Source organism: Colias philodice, chromosome 16 (assembly GCF_061535455.1).
Source record: "Colias philodice isolate Cphi_HAF_F1 chromosome 16, ilColPhil1 Martin Lab GWU primary, whole genome shotgun sequence".
Classification (NCBI taxonomy): domain Eukaryota; kingdom Metazoa; phylum Arthropoda; class Insecta; order Lepidoptera; family Pieridae; genus Colias; species Colias philodice.
In genome coordinates, this window is record NC_143101.1 from 9705992 (window position 1) to 9726115 (window position 20124).

Consider the following 20124-nt stretch of genomic DNA (forward strand, 5'->3'; position numbering starts at 1 on the left):
GTACGCTTGAACCAATCTCATAAGTTCTAATACTTTTAATCATTATGATTAACTTTTTGGTTCTTATTTGATTAACTTTTCATCTTAAATAATATAAAAATTTGTGTGATTTATTGGTATACTATCTGCACACCTTACTCTTTCAAATAAAGAAATAAGTAATTACTTATGTACCTATTCAAATTCACATTGGCGTCCATATATTGTACACCAGGTGGGTAACAAACAGGTCTCAATAAGTAAGCTTCAAATTACGGTCAAGTGTTTAATAGCTGTGTTTTACCTGAAAATAAAACACATATTAAATACTTACCTATATTTGAAGCTTACACTTAACGTCCACCTGTTGAGGATTTCGACTCAATGAAGAAGATCAAGCGCCTGCACATTATCGTGCGCCGGCCGCGCCACCTGGTGGGAGGTGTGCCGTGTGCGAGAGAGATAGCATATATACAACGAGAAAGAGAGGGAAAATAGGCGGAAAAAGCTAGGTACCTTCTCAATAAGTAAGCTTCAAATATAGGTAAGTATTTAATATGTGTTTTATTTTCAGGTAAAACACAGCTATTATTCTGTGCCAGTAACCCAGAGCAGCAAGTGACTGAGCTCGTCAGGATCATAATGATATAATATCTATCTGAACCATTGTACAAAGTTTCAGCAGGTAAGAAATGATTGACCAAGTTTGCGCCTAGTTTGCAGAATAATATGTATATTCATTCACACATCTAATAGATTTGTAATTTTGTTTACAACTGTTTAAAATAAAACATGAATATTTGTGATGTTTTCAACATATTTACATGCATTAATTTTATAAGTTTGTAAAATGTAATGTATTTGTTTTCAGCTGCATGTTTAACAATAAATAAAGGTTATATATTTGAATACATAAATCCTACACACCATAAATATTACATGCAATACGCATAAATGCCATTAGTATTTACACATCAGGTATTAATATCAACTTGTCGCACAGGGTAATGATTCCCCTGGCGCGGCGAGGGGTTCACAAAAACGGTGATTTGATTGCACTCCCATGCAACACTCAGGAGGGACGTATGTAGGTCACCTAAATATGCCCTTGCCAGGGTAAATGCCACAATTAACGCCCATCCGGCAAATTATTTTAAAATAAGACGATTATTTTTTACTAATTTATTTGTAAAGGACTTAGTTGAGTAATGGTTGATATTCTACTAATATTATAAATGCGAAAGTTTGTGTGAGGATGTGTGTGTGTTTGTTACTCTTTCACACAAATACCACTGAACCGATTACAATGAAATTTAGACACATATAGAGGGTAACTTGGATTAACACATAGGATAGGTTTTATCCCAGATATCCCACGGGAACGGGAACTATGCGGGGTTTCCTTTGAAAACGCGGGCGAAGCCGCGGGCGGAAAGAATTTATAAAGAACCATATTAAACACGTACTTAATAACAAAATGTTTTTATGAATGCTCAAAGCTGCACTAATTTTGAATGGACTAACGTTAATGCATATGAATTACTTCATTTTCATTGAATAAAGTCCTCTGTTGGTTTAAATAAGCTTAAAGAATAACGATAATTGCAATTGTCTCACGAAACGTGATGCTATTATTTGAAAATGTCTGTGTATTTGGAACATTTTAGTTGGACAGAAAATTGGGATTCATTTTAAATAGAGTTATAATAATAATATTCTAGATACTAACAATAACCGTAAAATAGACGAAAAGGTTTTCAGAGCTGGTAACGTTTAATTATGCGTGTAATCTTATTAAAATGAGTAAGTACTTGTATTATTTTCTTTAACAATAATTAGAGATTGTATAATATAAGACAGTATCTTTATCCATCAATAAATTTGATATAGCATAGAGTACATACAGCTTAATAGAAATTTCTATCCAAAAATAGTGAAAGAAATACAATAGAAATTGGACAAAGGTCTTTCATCTTTCATTATTCTCATCGTCAATGCAAAGAAAACTTGAATATGATCAATTTATCTGTATTTTTCCAGCCGATTTCACTTTCCTCGATTTGAATTAATGGATAGGTATTTCGTTATTCTACATGCCTGAACATTCTTAATAAAGCCAGACGTACCGTGTCATCGATCCAATATGTATCTAACGACTATGTTGTAAGCAATTATTTTATTTGTAAACTTTTAACGAGAGTGCATTGTTTGAACTTAGATTGGCATTATTGTTGTATCAGATAAATAAATGTGTTAGGATTTGTATAAGGTACATCTTTTAATTATGAAAATGTAATCTATTTGTAACCATTTGGTAAACATGTATATTGTATATGAATGGAATCTCGATAACCTGTATTTTTATATGATTTTTCTTATATTTTAAGTATAAAAATTAAGTACATTTTCAACGGTAACCTTTATAGCATTTAAGTGTAAGCTTTAAAGAATCTGTTACTTTTAGATAAAATGGGTCATCTTATAAAATAAATAATAAAGATTTACCTACAAAAAAGTAGTTTTATTTATATCCTCAGTATTCGTAAGCGTAAGCCTTATAAGCTCTTATAATGAAAGTTTTTAATTTTCATTATAAAATATAATATAAGTTGCAGGAAGAGGATAACTTCGGGCATTTTACCTTGCTCTACAAGGCGAATAGGCCGTAACCCACTGCAGGGGTCTACAAAACTGCGCAATTGCAGCCTCCACGTGGCATAGTTCGTTCACCCTAATTTCTGACAGCTATTTACACTATTTTAAAGCCTATTCCAATAGCATTAAGTCGATTTTTGCATCATTATACCCTTCCGTGTTATAATATTACCAAGTAAATTACTTCCTCGCTTTACGATTTTAATCTCTTCTGCTTGGGAATAAAAACCAAAACAAAAGCGTGTATTATTTTGTTCTTAAAGAATGAAGGGTTGATTCTTTATAGCAATATGGACTTTATTCGTAATACGCTATGATGCATTTTATGATTAACATCGCAATTATTTGCGACGCAAAAGTTGACGTCATGACGTTTTCATGTAAATAAACCATACACGTTCCATAATATTTAGGTCGTTGCAAAAATGTGTTTATAATGCAAAATGTATGTGTAAAGAGCTTGTTATCCAATTAATTTTGGCGGAAACGAGTGTGTTTTCAGATTTCAATGGGGCTCAATGGCATACTTATATGCATGAATACTTAAAGCATATTTTCGTTCGTTATATTGATTCATTCTTGCTACAATTTGTTGTTTTCGTATTTACTTTGTAACATTTAAAATTGGTTTGTATATTCAGGACTTTGACGATGACGTTAGAGAACATTAAAACTGCATTATTGAGAAAAATTAAATAGGTAATTGGAAAAGTGTGTACATTTAATTTACTTTAAAAAAGGCGTGGTAAGTGATATTGGATTCTTAAATTCTTATAACATTCTTTACTTAGATATTACTTAGTTGTTGAAACTGCAGTAAATTAATTTGAGTTTTATCTCAACTTTGAGTTAAGGTTAAATAAAAAACGAAATTCTTTATTCTCGTATATTTCTCAAAATCCATTCCATATACTTTCTCAAATCTATATAAAGACTATATGTCGAACTGCACCCATTTTCTTGGGATAATATCCCATATTGTGCATATCTTGGAACATTATTGTATATTTCTCGAACCACTAAAGGGCTACCAGAGTTTCCTATACATGTGTCGTTATAAATATCAATTGTACAGATCGATTTGTCCAAAGTCATACTTTGGTTCTTTTGTCTGAAAGAAAACATATTATTAAAGTTATTTATACCACAAATAGTATATACTACACTAATAGGTATCTATACTACCGTAAGTCGTAACTTAATAGTTGGAAATTATCTGTACGAATACATCGATAAGTAATGATTAATGAATATGATATATCTTAGGTAGAAACAGTTTAGAATCTTATATATAAAAATGAATCGCAAAATGTGTTGGTAAGCGCATAACTCGAGAACGGCTGAACCGATTTCGATAATTCTTTTTTTATTATATTCCTTGAAGTACGAGGATGGTTCTTATGTAGAGAAAACGTAAATATTATGTACCACGAGCGAAGCCGGGGCGGACCGCTAGTTGAAAATAAAATCTTAGAAAATTTTCAATCGATCTGAAAAATAAAAACAGGACACACTATCACATGCATAAGTTTATTTTACATTTTTTTAATTCCTGTTATTTTGTCCTGCATTATGTGTAATTTTTGTTATTTACCCAGTTTACAATAACCAGTTAATAAAAAATATACTTACTCTTCACTGTTACAAATATCTTGAACCAGAACAAAAGATCGTAACATTGTTTCAGCGTTTCCCCAACCAAGAACAGTTTCTCGCTCATGGTATATTTCTTTGTTCACCAGTTCTGGAGTATTCGGTAGACAGACTGGTATAGAATCCGCTGAAATATTTTTATAATACTTAATTGTTGTATTTGTTACGCTCAAAGATCGAAAATGCTCATAGAGCGAAAAAATTGTTCACAACGCTTTGTGGTCACAGTAAAAAAGTATAAATTACGAAGATACACGGAATTTGTGTAATAATATAGTCTGTATATTTTTTTCTGTATATTTTTAACTAGCTGTGCCTCGCGGTTTTCCCGCATTGCTCCGTTCCTGTTGGTCTTAGCGTGATGATATATTAATATATAGCCTTCCTCTCGATAAAACAAACACCGACATAATTTTTCAATCAGACCTGGAGTTCCTGAGATTAGCGCGTTCAAACAAACAAACTCTTCAGCTTCATAATATTAATATTATAGATGAAAATGTTCGCTACGCGTTTAGGTATCAAAAAAAAAAAATCTTGAATAGCCACGCGTTCTGAACTGTAATTCTTTTAAACATGTTGTGGTATCAAAAAAAAGTCTTGTGGCAATTAAGAATAGCCATAACGCGTTCTGTAATTCTTTACACATACCTATTACGATGGACACACATTTATTACATCTGAAACAAGTTTCATTAAAAAAGTAAATTCTTAATAAATTATGTAAGAAGATGTAGGTAATTGTATTTCTTACTGTAATTGAAATTGATGTCTTCACTCAGGTACAATAGAGCAATGTTATCTTTTAGTAGAGGTAATTGAAAATTTTCGTGGAGGATAATTTTTGAGACTGAAATGTCCTGAAATGTAAATGAGTTCGATATTTATATATTTCTAAAAATAGTATGGAATACTTACAAGAAATATAACGATCTTTGTAAAATATAATGTAGCATATTTTATTGATTATTAATTGATTTATTAATCTGGAATATTAAGTTTTTTCAATATAAGTAAGAAGGTGTAATGTACCATGTGAACTGTTGCAATAAAATGCCTCATTAACTTAATAATATATCATGTCGCCGTAATCTGGTGAATTTGCTCTTTGATTGAATAACTAGCGCGTTCATTGTAATTATATTACACTAGCTGTGTCCTGCAGTTTTACCCGCTGTGCTCTACTGCTGTTGGATGATGATGTCCCGTGATGATATTATATAGCCTATAGATATATAGATATATAGCCTTCCTCGATAAATGGGCTATCTAACACCGAGATAATTTTTCAAAAAGGATCAGTAGTTTCTGAGATTAGCGCTTTCAAACAAACAAACAAATTCTTCAGCTTTATAATATTAGTACATATAAGGATATGTATGTAGTGATGATAATTATACCTATATAGGTACTAATTTACCTGGCTGTTATTTTTGCAGTCAATAAAGGGTTGTTCACCCACACAGTCTAATTCTGTACGAAGGTCGTATTCCCCAATACGTATTGTAATATCTTTGTTTATAACACAATTTGCAGATGTGAGAATGTGCTTTGAGTTAATTATAGTGCCAGTACATAGAAATTTGAGCGGTTCTGTAAAATTATGTTGAGATTGTTTAGTATGGAAATAACTTAGGTATTTAAAAATAATTTTACTTAGGCTTGAGTGTGATCTAAAAATATTGTATGAGTGATGATTAAATAGGATATAGAAAATTATGTAACTACTTTCAGTTTATAGGACTTATTTTACAAAATAAACATGATTCTTTGATTTAAGGTTGATGTTCCGACCGTCCCTCCATACATTTTTGATTACCTCTAAACACTTAACACAGACACTATTTCTTTAAAACTAATCATTTTATCACTTCTCTATAATGAAATGTGTGCGCGTTCGACCTTTTTAATCAATAATTTACAATATTTACTTAGAAAAACAACAGTAAAATACCGGAAAAATTTGACACTTCTACAGTAGTGTGCGTGACTTTTGCCAAGCGAAACACGACATAAAGCACGACATCTAGCGCATAGACTATATACTTATTACAGATCTAGCGCGTCAATGTCTAAACGAAAGGCGATGTTTAGACATTGACGCGCTAGATGTCGTGCATTCGCGTTCGTTATCTTATGCATAATGAGCATAATTCTAATAAATCAAAGTTCTGTGTAAAAATTGAGTAATTTCATTTCCAATCGTTCAAAGAAAATAACAATAAAATAAAATAAAACTAATGACCTTAGAAACTATGTTTTTTTTTATTTATTACTCATTATTGTTCGTCCGTCGTAGGTCTGTAAACTGTATTGTACACTGAAGGTAAATGGTACTGTAGGTACTTTAGTTCGGCGTCGTCGCTCGTCGGCTTGATATAAAATTACATTCTTGATTTCATTGACACGCGCTATGATTTGCGCGCGGAATTTCTTGTGTTGTGAATTTATTTTTGTATGCTATGCATTTTAATTGATTCAAATTGCAATGTTTCTCTAGTATGCATTTGAGACTATATTGTAAATTGTAATAATTGATCGTGGGTATAGTAATTAATTATTCTAATAACGCAATTAGTAATATATGTATTTTCGGTGGGATTCAAAACAAAAAATTGGCCCGTGATTTTTATGAAATTTCACCACATTGCAAATCACATCAATCATAGTTCATACACATGTATGACGAAAGTGATTAGTATTGTGGCTAACATTGACTCATCAGTTCATCACTGAAACCAGTGATAAATCAGTACCTATATCATATTGTGTTTGAATATTTTTAAACAATGATATAAGTATACAATTATTATAAATCGGTAAACTATCAAAGTAATCACAAACTTGCAAACATTGGTAAAATGTCCAGTAGTTTATGAGCCTATTCATTACAATCAAACAAACAAACAAAGTTTTCCTCTTTATAATATTAGTGTAGACAAACACTATGAATACGATCACGAATGCAAATTCGGGGATTTTCTAATTATTGCTAAATAATAATTGAATTCGTTTTGAAATACTCTATAATTTTTAGTGTATAAATAGACATTTATAATGTGGTGCTCATTTTTTTTGTACTGCTAACGCTATTGTAGGTACCTATTTTCGTTGTTTTATTTCAAGTGAACACGGCCATACAATTTTGTCACGAGCCGCCTATGATTGTAGGTACTTTTGTTAGGCTCCTTCGTCGTCCGCGTCGGCTCGAAAGTTCTTGATTTCATTGTCACGCGCTATGATTTGCGCGCGGATTTTCTTGTGTTGTGAATTTATTTTTGTATTATTATTATTTTTTATTTATTTTTTTATTTTATTGATTCAAATAAAATATTTCACTAGTATGCATTTGAGACTATATTGTATTATGTATAATTTATCGTAGGTATAGTTATTCTTATAACGCAGTTATATTTTCGGTGGGACAATTTGACCCGTGATTTTTCTGAAATATCACCACGTTGCAAATCACATCAATCATACACACGTATGACGAAAGTATAGTGGCTATAATTGACTCATCAGTTCATCACTGAAACCAGTGATAAATCAGTACATATATCATATTTTATTGTGTTTGAATATTTTTTAAACAACGATATATACAATATTATTATAAATCGGTAAACTACCAAAGTACTTCCGAATTTTCAGACAGACAAACAAGTAGTTTGAACACGCAGTTTTCTTATACTAGTAGCAAAAATCAAAACCATAATATTATGTTTCCCTACTATATTCTACTAAAAGTCGAGTGCGTCGAAATCGTAAATAATAATATGTTTTTCACCTTCCTGGTTATTTTCCCATAGTAAATAGTGTTTTAGGTTTGTTGTTGTAGGTAGGAATAATAATAATTATTCTTACATGTTGGTTATGAAATGTATATTGAAATAATTTACTTTTACAAATCATTAGTGATATAAGTTTTGAGTGAAAATGCTTGGATCAGCATAATATTATATGGTACTTCAAATACATGTTTTGATAAAAAAAACAATAGTGTAATAAAATAAAACTGCGTTTTATTGTAATCAATGTTGACAATTTTAAATTCCAAAATTATTGATCAATAAAATAGTTTACACCAACAAATATAACTTTTATTTTTATAACAATCGTTCATAATATAAACCGTAGCAGGTGGCGTTTTGAAGTTCTGTCTACTCATACAGAAAAATGGAAAACTTGTTTTTTTTGTAAACAATTTATTACTCATGTTGTTTGGCAACTCGAAGCGTGGTCGTCCGTCGTAGGTACTTTTGTTCGGCGTCGCGTCGTCGTCCGCGTCGGCTTGATATAAAACATTCTTGATTTCATTGACACGCGCTATGATTTGCGCGCGGAATTTCTTGTGTTGTGAATTTATTTTTGTATGCTATGCATTTTAATTGAATCAAATTGCAATATTTCTCTAGTATGCATTTGAGACTATATTGTAATAATTGATCGTGGGTAGGTATAGTAATTAATTATTCTAATAACGCAATTATATTTTCGGTGGGATTCAAAACAAAAAATTGGCCCGTGATTTTTATGAAATTTCACCACATTGCAAATTATATATTATACAATTACAATTACAATTATTATAAATCGGTAAACTATCAAAGTAATTACAAACTTGCAAAATATGCTTTTCCGAATTTTCAGACAGACACACAATTTTATTAGTTTGTTTTAGCAAAGTAGGTACCTATACCTATACGCTTACGTCGCGCGTCGCGTCGTCGAAAACGGTGCGCCCAGAAACAAACATACCTAATTCAGTTACAATCCTTTTTTTGTTCCGTAATTTATTGTATTTATTCTAATACGATTTTTTTTATTCGTCGGCCAGTTCTACTAGGTATAAAAAGATAAAATTGAAATATAATTATTGTAGCGACAGCCATATTATGTTACTATGTTTTCGTAAATATGTTTTTCACCTTCCTGGTTATTTTCACATAATCTTATCTTCTTATATATAAAAATGAATCGCAAAATGTGTTGGTAAGCGCATAACTCGAGAACGGCTGAACCGATTTCGATCATTCTTTTTTTATTATATTCCTTGAAGTACGAGGATGGTTTTTATGTAGAGAAAACGTAAATATTATGTACCACGGGCGAAGCCGGGGCGGACCGCTAGTCTTATATATAAAAATGAATCGCAAAATGTGTTGGTAAGCGCATAACTCGAGAACGGCTGAACCGATTACGATAATTCTTTTTTTATTATATTCCTTGAAGTACGAGGATGGTTTTTATGTAGAGAAAACGTAAATACATGTACCACGGGCGAAGCCGGGGCGGACCGCTAGTCTTATATATAAAAATGAATCGCAAAATGTGTTGGTAAGCGCATAACTCGAGAACGGCTGAACCGATTTCGATAATTCTTTTTTTATTATATCCCTTGAAGTACGAGGATGGTTCTTATAGCTAGAGAGCTAGTTAGTTTAGTTTTAGTGCAGTGGCAGTGTAAATGTTGTTGTTGAGGTTATGTAAATTTAACACTTTAGTTAACTACCAAGATATAAAGAAATGAGGATAGGACACAATAACTATTGGTTGAGGTATTTATAAACTCATAATATACTTTTAAAAAAATCACGTTTTAATAAATTTCTAGAATTAAATTAGAACAGCTGATTCAAAATAGCCTAAAAAATCTTAATAATAATAATTACGCTTCACAGCAAGAAGAAATGTACCATATGTACCCGCACAAAGTCGATATTGTGTTGCCTACCGTTCGACTCAATGGCTAGGGTTGTAACTACCTTTAATAATTATTACCAAACTAATAAACCGAGTGATGCGAAATAACCATAATTCTTTTAGAGTTTGATAAAATGATCAGGCAGGTATTTTCTTTAATCCTCTGAATTCTCGGTTACTAAATTGTATCGTTGAAATTATTCTTAATCGCGTAAATTTAATAAATAATCATATGGAAAACACTTTTCATTTGTTTTTTTACTTTCACGCCCAACTACTATACAATAATTACGTTGTTTCGGTATTTTGACGAGAAAACGCAGGAAACATCCGTTGTATCATTTTAGATAGATTGTATATTTTGTATCTGTCGAATTGAAATCAAAGCTATGTATATGTTGTCTCCATTCTTTTCTTATCGGATTGTTGATCCCAATGCGAATGCGTCACTTAAATTTTATAAAAGACAATTAAGAACATCAAAAATAAAGTGATACGTAAATATTTCACAGTGCAATATATTATGTAATTAATAATAATTATATATTTATGAAAAAATAATTACATCAGATTTAATAATAGCAATTGTTTTGAATGTACATAATATGAATAAATGATTACATCATAATAGTAATAATCACAATTGTTTTATTTCCCATTTGTTGCAACCCTAGCATATTTTCATGTAGCAGCAGAAGTACCTACACTGGCGGCGCGGCGGCATCGTGCGACATCAAAGGCATTGCCTTACTAGGTAAGTTTATAATGACTCATTTCTTTTATTATATAATTTACGTTTTACTTTTACAGAATCCGATTCAATGGATTATGAAGACGAGTCACACAACGCCATACGATAGTGATGATGAATGAACATTTCAATAAATGCATGCGTGTTTTTTTATGTTGTTTTGTAATTGTTAATTGTTTCTTAAATAAAGAAATAAACTAAATATTTAAATGATGATTTGTTATTTGCAACACAACTTTATATTTGAGATTCTTTACAAATGTATATTTAGTTTTGTATCATCAAATTTATAAATTTTATTCCATAGTTTTCAAAATTAAATGTAAATGACCATAAAAACATTAATAAAGTAAATCATTGATGTAAGGTCAGGGAACGTAATACATATATACATCTGACCATGTAGAAGCTAAGTCTTGTTGACTGCTGAAGTCTGTAAAGTTTTGTTGTCTGCTGAAGTCTGTACGCAATGAAAATGTCTGCCGTTTCGAAAATAAGTTTTTAAGACCCTAATAAATAAAATATATGAATGGCAGATCTGGTCAAATACTTTCAAAATTGTATTTTTTTCAGCACTTTCATAAGTGTCTGCCAGAATGTTATCCGCGTGATAATGGTCTGCCATTGTTATTTTCCGATAGTAATAATAATCTATTTTCAAATATCAAAATGGCAGACGTGGTCAAATGGTTTCAAAGTTCGCCAAAAATTTCCACCTGTCTTACCTAAGCGCGCGCCCCGTCCACCACTCTGGGCTTAGTGACTCCTCATCTCATGTATAGTAGGTATAGGGGAATCAACACACAAAAATCCAGGTCTGGTCAAATACATACAGGTAGCTTTGCGCTAGCTCTCTAGCTATTCCTTCTTATGGAGAGAAAACGTAAACATTAGACATGCGCAAAACAGTACGTCAAATAGTAATGCAACATCACGCATCTCTTCCACGGAAGTGATGTTACTCCGTAACATCACACATTACCCGATCGATTTTTAATGAAATGATGACATTAATAATATTATAATGTTTATATTATATTAATGGTGATATGTGAAGTATTACAGATCATAATATTGAAAAATAGCAATAATAACTGCAATACTTATTAGTTATTACATATCGTAAAATTACAATTTAAGTAAATATTTAAAAAATGTAGTTGATTTTCCTTCATACTTGGCCACGTACTTTATGTTGTTTGTTAATAATTGTAATGAACGCAAGCAAATGTAAAACAAAATAAAAAAAGTGAGTGATGCGAGTGATGTTTGTAACTGATGCGTAATGCGTGATGTTGCATTACGTGTCAAAGTGATATTACTTTTGTACTATTACACGCATTACCTACCCATGTCTAGTAAACATGTACCACGGGCGAAGCCGGGGCGGACCGCTAGTAAATAATAAAATAATAAATAGTGTATTAGATTTGTTATTGTATCTTGTATACCTACGAATAATTATTCTTACGTCTTGTTGGGAAATGTTCAAATACCTACCTATTGAAATAATTTACTGTTACAAATCATTAGTGTTATTAGTTTTGAGTGAATAGGCATGGATCAGAAATTCAGAATATAATATGCTACTATCTACTCAAATACATACATGTTTACACAACAAACACCACTGACCTCTATAACTATAAGTTATAGAGGTCAGTGACCGTCAGTGACAAACACTATGGATACCTACGCTCGCGAATGCAAATTCGGTGATTTACTAATTATTGATACCTAGTCATTGAATTCGTTTTGAAATAGCCTGTACTTTGTAATTTTTAGTGTTATAGACATTTATAAAATGTGGTGCTCATTTTTTTGTAATAAATCATCCCGAACGCTATTGTATTTTCGTTGTTTTATTTCAAGTGAACACCTATACAATTTTGTCACGAGCCGCCTCTGGCCTCTGGGTGAAATAAACAAGTCAAATGATTTTTGTTATAATTGTATTTTGGTAGTAGTTTGTTTAGAATTTACATTACCATTGTTTAATTTTTATTTTGTATTTGCAGTAAAATAAAAAGATGAAAAACTTCATTAGGTATATTGTACGACACCTCACTCTGAATCGCGCTAGCGAAATTTTTTCGTTACAGAGCACATATACAACTTTCGGACAATCTTCATTGAGGCCGGCCGGCAAATCGAGTATGTCGAGAAACTTCACTTATTCGATGGAGGTATTCTACCTTCCTTCCTCCACAGTTGTGGGACCCCGACGTGCATTGAACACGCAGCTTTCTGATACTAGTAGCTAAAATCAAAACCACAGATATGTCTGTGATCAAAACCATAATAATATTTTTACCTATTATTTTACTAAAAGTCGAGTGCATCGAAATCGTAAATATGTTTTTCACCTTCCTGGTTTTTTTTCCATAGTAAATAGTGTTTTTGATTTGTTGTTGTATGAATAATTATTCTTACTTGTTGGTTATGAAATGTATTTTGAAATAATTTACTTTTACAAATCATTAGTGATATTAGTTTTGAGTGAAAATGCTTGGATCAGCATAATATCATATTTGCTACTTCAAATACATGTTTTGATAAAAAAAAAACAATAGTGTAATGTAGGTAATAAAATAAAACTGCGTTTTATTGTAGGTAATCAATTTTGACATTATTTATTTCCCAAAATTACAATAAAATAGTTTACGCCAACAAATATAACTTTTATTTTTATAACAATCCTACTTCCTACTAATGCGAAAGTTCATACATGTTTCAAAAGAAAAACTTTTACTTTTACTATTATTTCAATTTATCCGGTTTAATTAAGACTTAATATTGATACATATGATCATTATAAATACAAATAGGAATTAACAATATAACGAATACGTGGCACAACTAAAATTTTACCGATACCACCCGTGGTCATTCTCCTTTGTGGGTCATTTGTAACAGGATGGCGGTTCTACAGTGAAAAAAGAAAAATGATGGTCAGAACGCTGATACCGGATACCTTAAGATACTGTAATATAAAATATTACTAGATTAGATAAAATATTATAGGTAGTATCTTCACCGTGTGTGACGCGCTTTACATTCACGCCATCTAGAGTTAAATCTTTATCATTTTTGTATACGTCTGTGTGTGTAAACGACCCTGTATGCAATGACAGATGTTAAAACGCATAATTTTACCGAATTGGGTGGATTTTAAGGCAATGATATAACATATTTCAATAAAATATAATATTCAGTAACCGCCATGACTATTCCTAGGTTTGATGACTATTCCAATTACGCAAAAACTCAAATAAACTAGAAATGTAGAATTCAGCGCCATCTAGCGGGATATTGGCTGGGAACAGATCGTTGCAATCACCTTAAATTATACTATCGTACATCTTGAAGAAGTATGAAATGTTGTTTTTTTAAGTTTTATAGTTGTAGAGCATCAATCACGGTGGTAGTAGCCAATTAGTAAACGATGTTTACATTTTAGTTGGAGTAGTATCTGGAAAAAATGCTAGACATGCACGTACCTATGCTAAACATATTATGGGCCCTCTTCACATTGAGCAGCGTTGGGCGAGTAGACTGTAGAGGCAATAACTATAGTGTAGCCTTATACATTACGTTTAAATTGTCCCAAACGTTCCAATTGTTACCATTTTTCTAGGTCAAGACCATTTATTATATTGCACAATAAGTATATATAAGAAATTTCTATAACTTACTAGAATTTTCAAATATGGCGGCCATCCATGTATATTCGTCTAGACCAGGATTCCGTCCAGGGATGTTACGGTCTTCATTAATATCTCCACATTTATTGGGCAAAAGTTTTAGCTTTTCTTGTAATAGGTTATTGTCGTCTTGTAAATCTGAACAGCAGACCTAAATATTTGAAAATATAAAAAAGTATTTGACCAATTGATCACATAGGTACGATACCATTTTCTACGTTAGAATTTTCAAATGTTCATAAGTAGTCTGCTAGTAACTGTCTCAATTCTATGAATATAAATCGAACCTGAACATTAAAAGCTATATTGCCTATTGTATCTTGGAAACAAAATTTCTAGCAGAAAAATAAGATTGAAGGAATTCATAATTCTACAATTTAAAATATTTTTCCACTATTGTGGAATCAATCAATCTGTGCAAAATGTCCAACCAAACTTTCTAAAAAGTTTCAGTAGGTACTGTACAAGAATATTTACAATTAAACCTACCTTATGTATTTTATTAGCACCTTCATATTCAGTACCACAATAAGCTTCACGGATCTGTAGTCTGGCATCGGCATATACCGTCGCGTTTTTGATTAGATTCATAGCTTCTGGGCATGACTTGTAGTGTATGCAATTTGTGCATTGTTCTGAAATAAAATAAAACTATATTATATTTTATTATATGTAACAATAAGTATATGGCTAAAGGGTGCTTTTCCACCTATTCGAGGCATGTGTGTGTAAATGACCAATAGCTTCAAACGCTTAATGCTTCAAACTTTAAACTAAATGAAGCAATATGATTGGTTATTACAAACATATTCCTGGCCCTCGCACATTATTGGTGGATAAACACCTTTATGTAACACTTTAGGATGGATACGGCCGTCGCGTCGTTACGTTACAACGTCTGGCAAAAGTGCATAAAAAAATAATATTTAATTTATGGCTAGTAGAAGGACTAAATTATTATCAATAATAATGTTTTGATATTATGACGTTGTAAAATGGGCTCTACCATTAAGGGCTTGGTCTAGTAGTGCAAACAAATGCATCCTGTCATCCTATATGTAAATAATATAAATGTACTAAGGGAAAGTTGCTCCACTTAATTTTTAAAAATTAAATCATTCGTATGCATAATTTAATATTCGTAATAAGTACCAAAAATGACAATTTGAAACAATTTTCGTGAAAATTACACCGGGTGATTTTTTTTTATCAGTTCACAAAATTTGCGAATACTTTCTATTGATATCTTCAACTTCATGTTTATATAACTGATCAACTTTTACAAAGAAATTTTGGACGAAATATAAAAAAAAATAAGCTTTCCATACAAAATGCATACATTACATTACAAACTCTATACATTTTTTTCGACCTAAGTTTCTTAGTGAAAGTTGTTCAGTTTAACTAATAAAACGGATAAACAAATTTTGTATATAATAAAAAAAATGTAATGTTTGTGTTAAAAAATTGTTAAATAGAAAAATACGCAAATGAAAACAAAAGATATTTATTTCTGACTAGCTTCCGCCCGCGACTCCGTCCGCGCGGATGTCAGTCTTCGCGTCTTCTACAGATTTATTATATTATGTATAATATATAGATTTATATTGATAAACCTAATAAATCTTTTGCTAGCATTCTGATGCTTTATCGGTTGCACTGGATTTATCTCTTTTTTTTCAATCGCTTGAATGATATAGGATGGGTCCTTGATGGACATCGAATGCTGAAGTCTCGAATCAATCAATTCTGACAGTAGGCAATTTATGTAAAATCTTGATAATGGTCCATCATTTTATTTTGCCTAAACGTTACATACTTTTTTATATATTCTATTTTTAACGAATGATTCACTCCAGTCCAAACAGCAAATAAGCAGACTTCTGCTTCTGCAACGTTTAGTTGTCCCTGAATTTGGAAAAAATAGTCATGATTCTTATCTATGACAAAAGTGTTATTTTTTGCATTGTATTTCAAATATTAATTTTTTTTTTTTAACCGCATCTTCCGCATTCATGTCTTTTGCCGGAATTAGACATTTAACTTCTACTAGTCCCATTTTCCCTTTTTGATATGGGAGTGTATAAAGTAAATTTTTTAGATATTTCTCGTTATACTTTTAAAAAGTTATTATTGTCATTTTGCTCATTAGGTAAAGTAATTTCGATATCAGTTTTAAGTTTTTTGATACCTGCAATAATAACGTCATAATCGCCTGCACATACTTATCGATTACACCCTGTATACAATCCACCATCCACATTCATAATGTTTTCCTGTCCTCCTCTCCTTTACGCTGTTCACCGATACATTTTAAATGAGTAAATCTGCTACCACTGAAGGATGTTTCATTGTGATCAGCAAATTTTCACCACTGTTGTCGATTATTTGTTTTTCATTTTTAATCAGCAATTGGGAATCATCAGTTTTGTTTTTTGCAGATTGGTGATGTACCCTAACAATACGTCGAAAAGGAAAAGCATAAACGAATTATCGTTTTCGTCCTCTTTTTTTATTCTTCGCGTCTCTGTTACTTGTGTTTGTTTAGTTCTCAACACCCACTGAATTTTCTATGTTATTGTGATCTTCCATTACATCTGAGTTTTGATGATGTGATGATAATCCATTCGTTTTAATATTGGTACTTAGAGTTGGTAGACTAAACTAGAAATGGCGGACTAAATTTGTCAGCGCGTCTGTAAGATCAGAATATAAAACCAACATCCTGTATTTAAGTTACAAAATTAATAATCAAACAAAATGCCGCTACGTTGAAAATGACTAGAAGAAAAAATTAAAACACCATTATCAATTTTGGAGTAAACAAATCATTTTCCCCGTATGGGGATTTCCCCGGATGAACTTGGGAAGTTCAAGTTCTCAATACAAGTTTATATTATATTTCGTATTTCTCAAACGAAAAATAAACATTTTTGGAACTTCAAAAAAATTATATTATAAGAAAATTTATGAGCTTACTTTAGTTTTAAAGAAATATACATCCCTTTACTGACACCCCGTAAAATAAAGAAATTGTTGCCAATCACCTTTGCAATCTATTTGGTTTCATTAACTTTATGTTCGAAGATAATTTTTTTTCTAGTAGTTACACGCGTATTTTTTTCGTTTATTTTCCATATCGAAATCAAATGTTTAAAAATACGAATATTTGCACAAAACTAAGATAAAAATAATCAATTAACAAAAATATTAAATTTAATGAAGTAGAGCAACTTTCACTTCAGTATGAAGGAAAATCGAGCGTAGAGCACACGTCAGAACGCTCCGGCCCAAGGAGCGCGACTAAAGAAATTCGCTAGGATTTTTCCTAATTATTTTAAATATTTTTTTAATATTTAAAGAATTATCAAAATTCAAAAAAAAATTTTTTAAAGGATTAATACTCATTGGTCTTCAACCAACTCGAATAAATTAATGGAAAAAATAACTTTTAGCAGTATTTATCAATAGATTTTGTAAGGCAAAAAATGGGAAATTTAATGAATTTATAACGTTCTAATTAAGAAAATCATAAGTTTTTCGGCAATTGTATTCAGCAGTTTTTAATAACGACTATATAAGGATAATAATGCGCTGATCAGATTGTGTAAATTGTAATCGGTTGCAACGTAGTGAGTGCACAAACTTAGCTTGAAATGTCTTTGGGGGAAAGAGACTTATCTTGAAGGCCTGATTAAGGTAAAATAAAGTAACTTTATAAATGTGAAAAAATTCACGCGCATTGCGTATATAACACTAATTGATAAACAAGAAAAAAAAATTCAGTTTATCATTTCATTAGCCGGGAAAAAAATTGTCAAATAACTTGTTGAAAACGCAATTTTGCTAGACTGCAGCCTTAAGTTCCATCGTATAAATCACAGATGGTTTGCACGATCTCTATCGTAAAAAATGTTTTTCAAGGTACATACAAGAATGATTCATTTTTTAAGATTGCTTAAAATAAAAAGTATGATTAACAATTTAGATTATGTTTATAATTTTAATCAGACATTAAGTTTTATGTTCTAGTAATATTAATTATAAGTGATATGCATATTCATAAAATATAAGCGTTGATAAAAACATGTTTTATTTGAATTTTAATAGGTTGTCACAAGATATATAAATGATTATGGCCTATATTTACTAGATTTATTTATTATCTTTCTTACGACTCTCACTTGTATAGACTGCATTTATCATAATAAAATATACATTGGACAAAACTACATTTCGACATAAAAATAACGATATCATCCCTATGGAACGTGGAAGGAACACTTTAAATAATTACGAAAAAAACGTAGGTACAATACGATTTGAAATCCTTCATTTTTGGGAAAGTCGGTTAAACCATCCACTGTTAAAAAATATAATAGGTATGCAGTTTCTTAGTTCTATACTATTTATCTATTTTAAGTAAGTAGGTACAAGGTAAGTACGGTACTTACTGGAAGAAATAACATGTAACACTTGTAACACTAGAATAAAACTTATTAAAATCATTTTTAATCTTGGAGATGATATCACTACTGAGGTTAGATATCGAATGTTAAATTATTTGTTTTTCCTGCTATAATATATTTATATTATTTTTTTTAGTCTGTGACTAATGGTTAGTGTTTTACATTCTAGAGATTGCTTTTTTCGATAGGTAGAGAATTTATGTAAAGAAAACAGGTACAAAAGGTATATTAACGTGTTCTTCAAGGAAAATTGTATATTTTGTTACTTACTTTTATAAGTAGGATCCCCAATTTATTGAAATATGTTTGTATACTAGTACTGTTCTGGCAATTAAAGTGAATCTGTCGACAACTCTTCAGATAAAATCTATCAAGTTGTTTATGCTACAGAGCGTGCCAACTGCCAAGATATATAGTACTGGTACATCCATTTTTTTTCTTACATGTTTCTAAATAAGAAGCTTAAATTTTTCGCTAAAATTTTAAGCGACTTTTCGTTTCAAAATTTTAAATACTTACACATTTTGAAGTGAAACATCTTTAGGCGCGCTGAAAGTAAAATTTATTAAGGTCGCGTCATGGCAATACCGTCACGTCATCGAGTAAGGGCGTATTCAGAAAGAAAGCTTGAAACTTATAAGCGCTTATCGGCGCTTGTCATGTTCATATATTTTCCTGCGCGGGTTACCAGCACTGACAGGAAAATATATGAACATGACAAGCGCCGATAAGCGCTTATAAGTTTCAAGCTTTCTTTCTGAATACGCCCTATGGAGGTAATTTTAGTATCTTTGAATCTTGCCAAAGAAGTTTCACTTCTGATACGTGTGCTCGGCACACACGTACTTTTTTGTACAACCCTATTTAAACTTCATCTAATATGCGATAATAATCCCTCCACTTATTTACCTATTCCATAAAAACAGTGCACTATCAATTTTAATATCTTGCAACACTAACGCGAATATAACCGACTGCCGAGTGATATATAAAAGTTTGCCTCGATCTCTGGACTATAGTAAAATATCCATAGTCGTATGTCAGGGTTGTCACATTATTCAAAATATAGTATGACATAAAGCAGTTTAATGGCTTTGTTTGAAGCAGCCCTGAGCTTGTGAAGAAGGTATTGGAGATTGCAAGTACAAATAATGGCATAATTGCTATAGTTGCTTTTTATGCACAAATACAAACTATGGACATAGTA

At 31.2% G+C, this 20124-nt stretch overlaps 1 protein-coding gene and 1 long non-coding RNA gene across 3 annotated transcripts in view; both read right to left on the reverse strand.

The window, feature by feature from the left end:
* The window catches only part of LOC149481923 (uncharacterized), a 172156-nt gene that overhangs the window by 74429 nt on the left and 77603 nt on the right, over positions 1 to 20124 (reverse strand). The gene's annotated exons all lie outside the window — the stretch shown is intronic.
* On the reverse strand, positions 3490 to 18982 carry LOC149481932 (CLIP domain-containing serine protease HP8-like). Its single transcript, XM_089705146.1, has 7 exons — positions 18903 to 18982; positions 14938 to 15083; positions 14440 to 14599; positions 5708 to 5880; positions 5042 to 5147; positions 4267 to 4414; positions 3490 to 3745 (listed from the first exon to the last, which is right to left on the reverse strand). Exons 1-7 carry the CDS (start codon positions 18955 to 18957, stop codon positions 3511 to 3513), a joined length of 1023 nt encoding a protein of 340 aa, XP_089561272.1. The 5' UTR covers positions 18958 to 18982; the 3' UTR covers positions 3490 to 3510.

What these genes read in the sequence shown, in the direction of transcription:
- LOC149481932 (XM_089705146.1), bottom strand. Translation starts at nt 18,957, where the DNA reads ATGATTTTAATAAGTTTTATTCTAGTGTTACAAGTGTTACATGTTATT. An exon ending in GTGCTAATAAAATACATAAG is followed by an intron (nt 14,600 to 14,937) that starts GTAGGTTTAATT and finishes TCAAATATTTAG; the next exon opens with GTCTGCTGTTCAGATTTACA. An exon ending in CGCCATATTTGAAAATTCTA is followed by an intron (nt 5,881 to 14,439) that starts GTAAGTTATAGA and finishes ATAATTTTACAG; the next exon opens with AACCGCTCAAATTTCTATGT.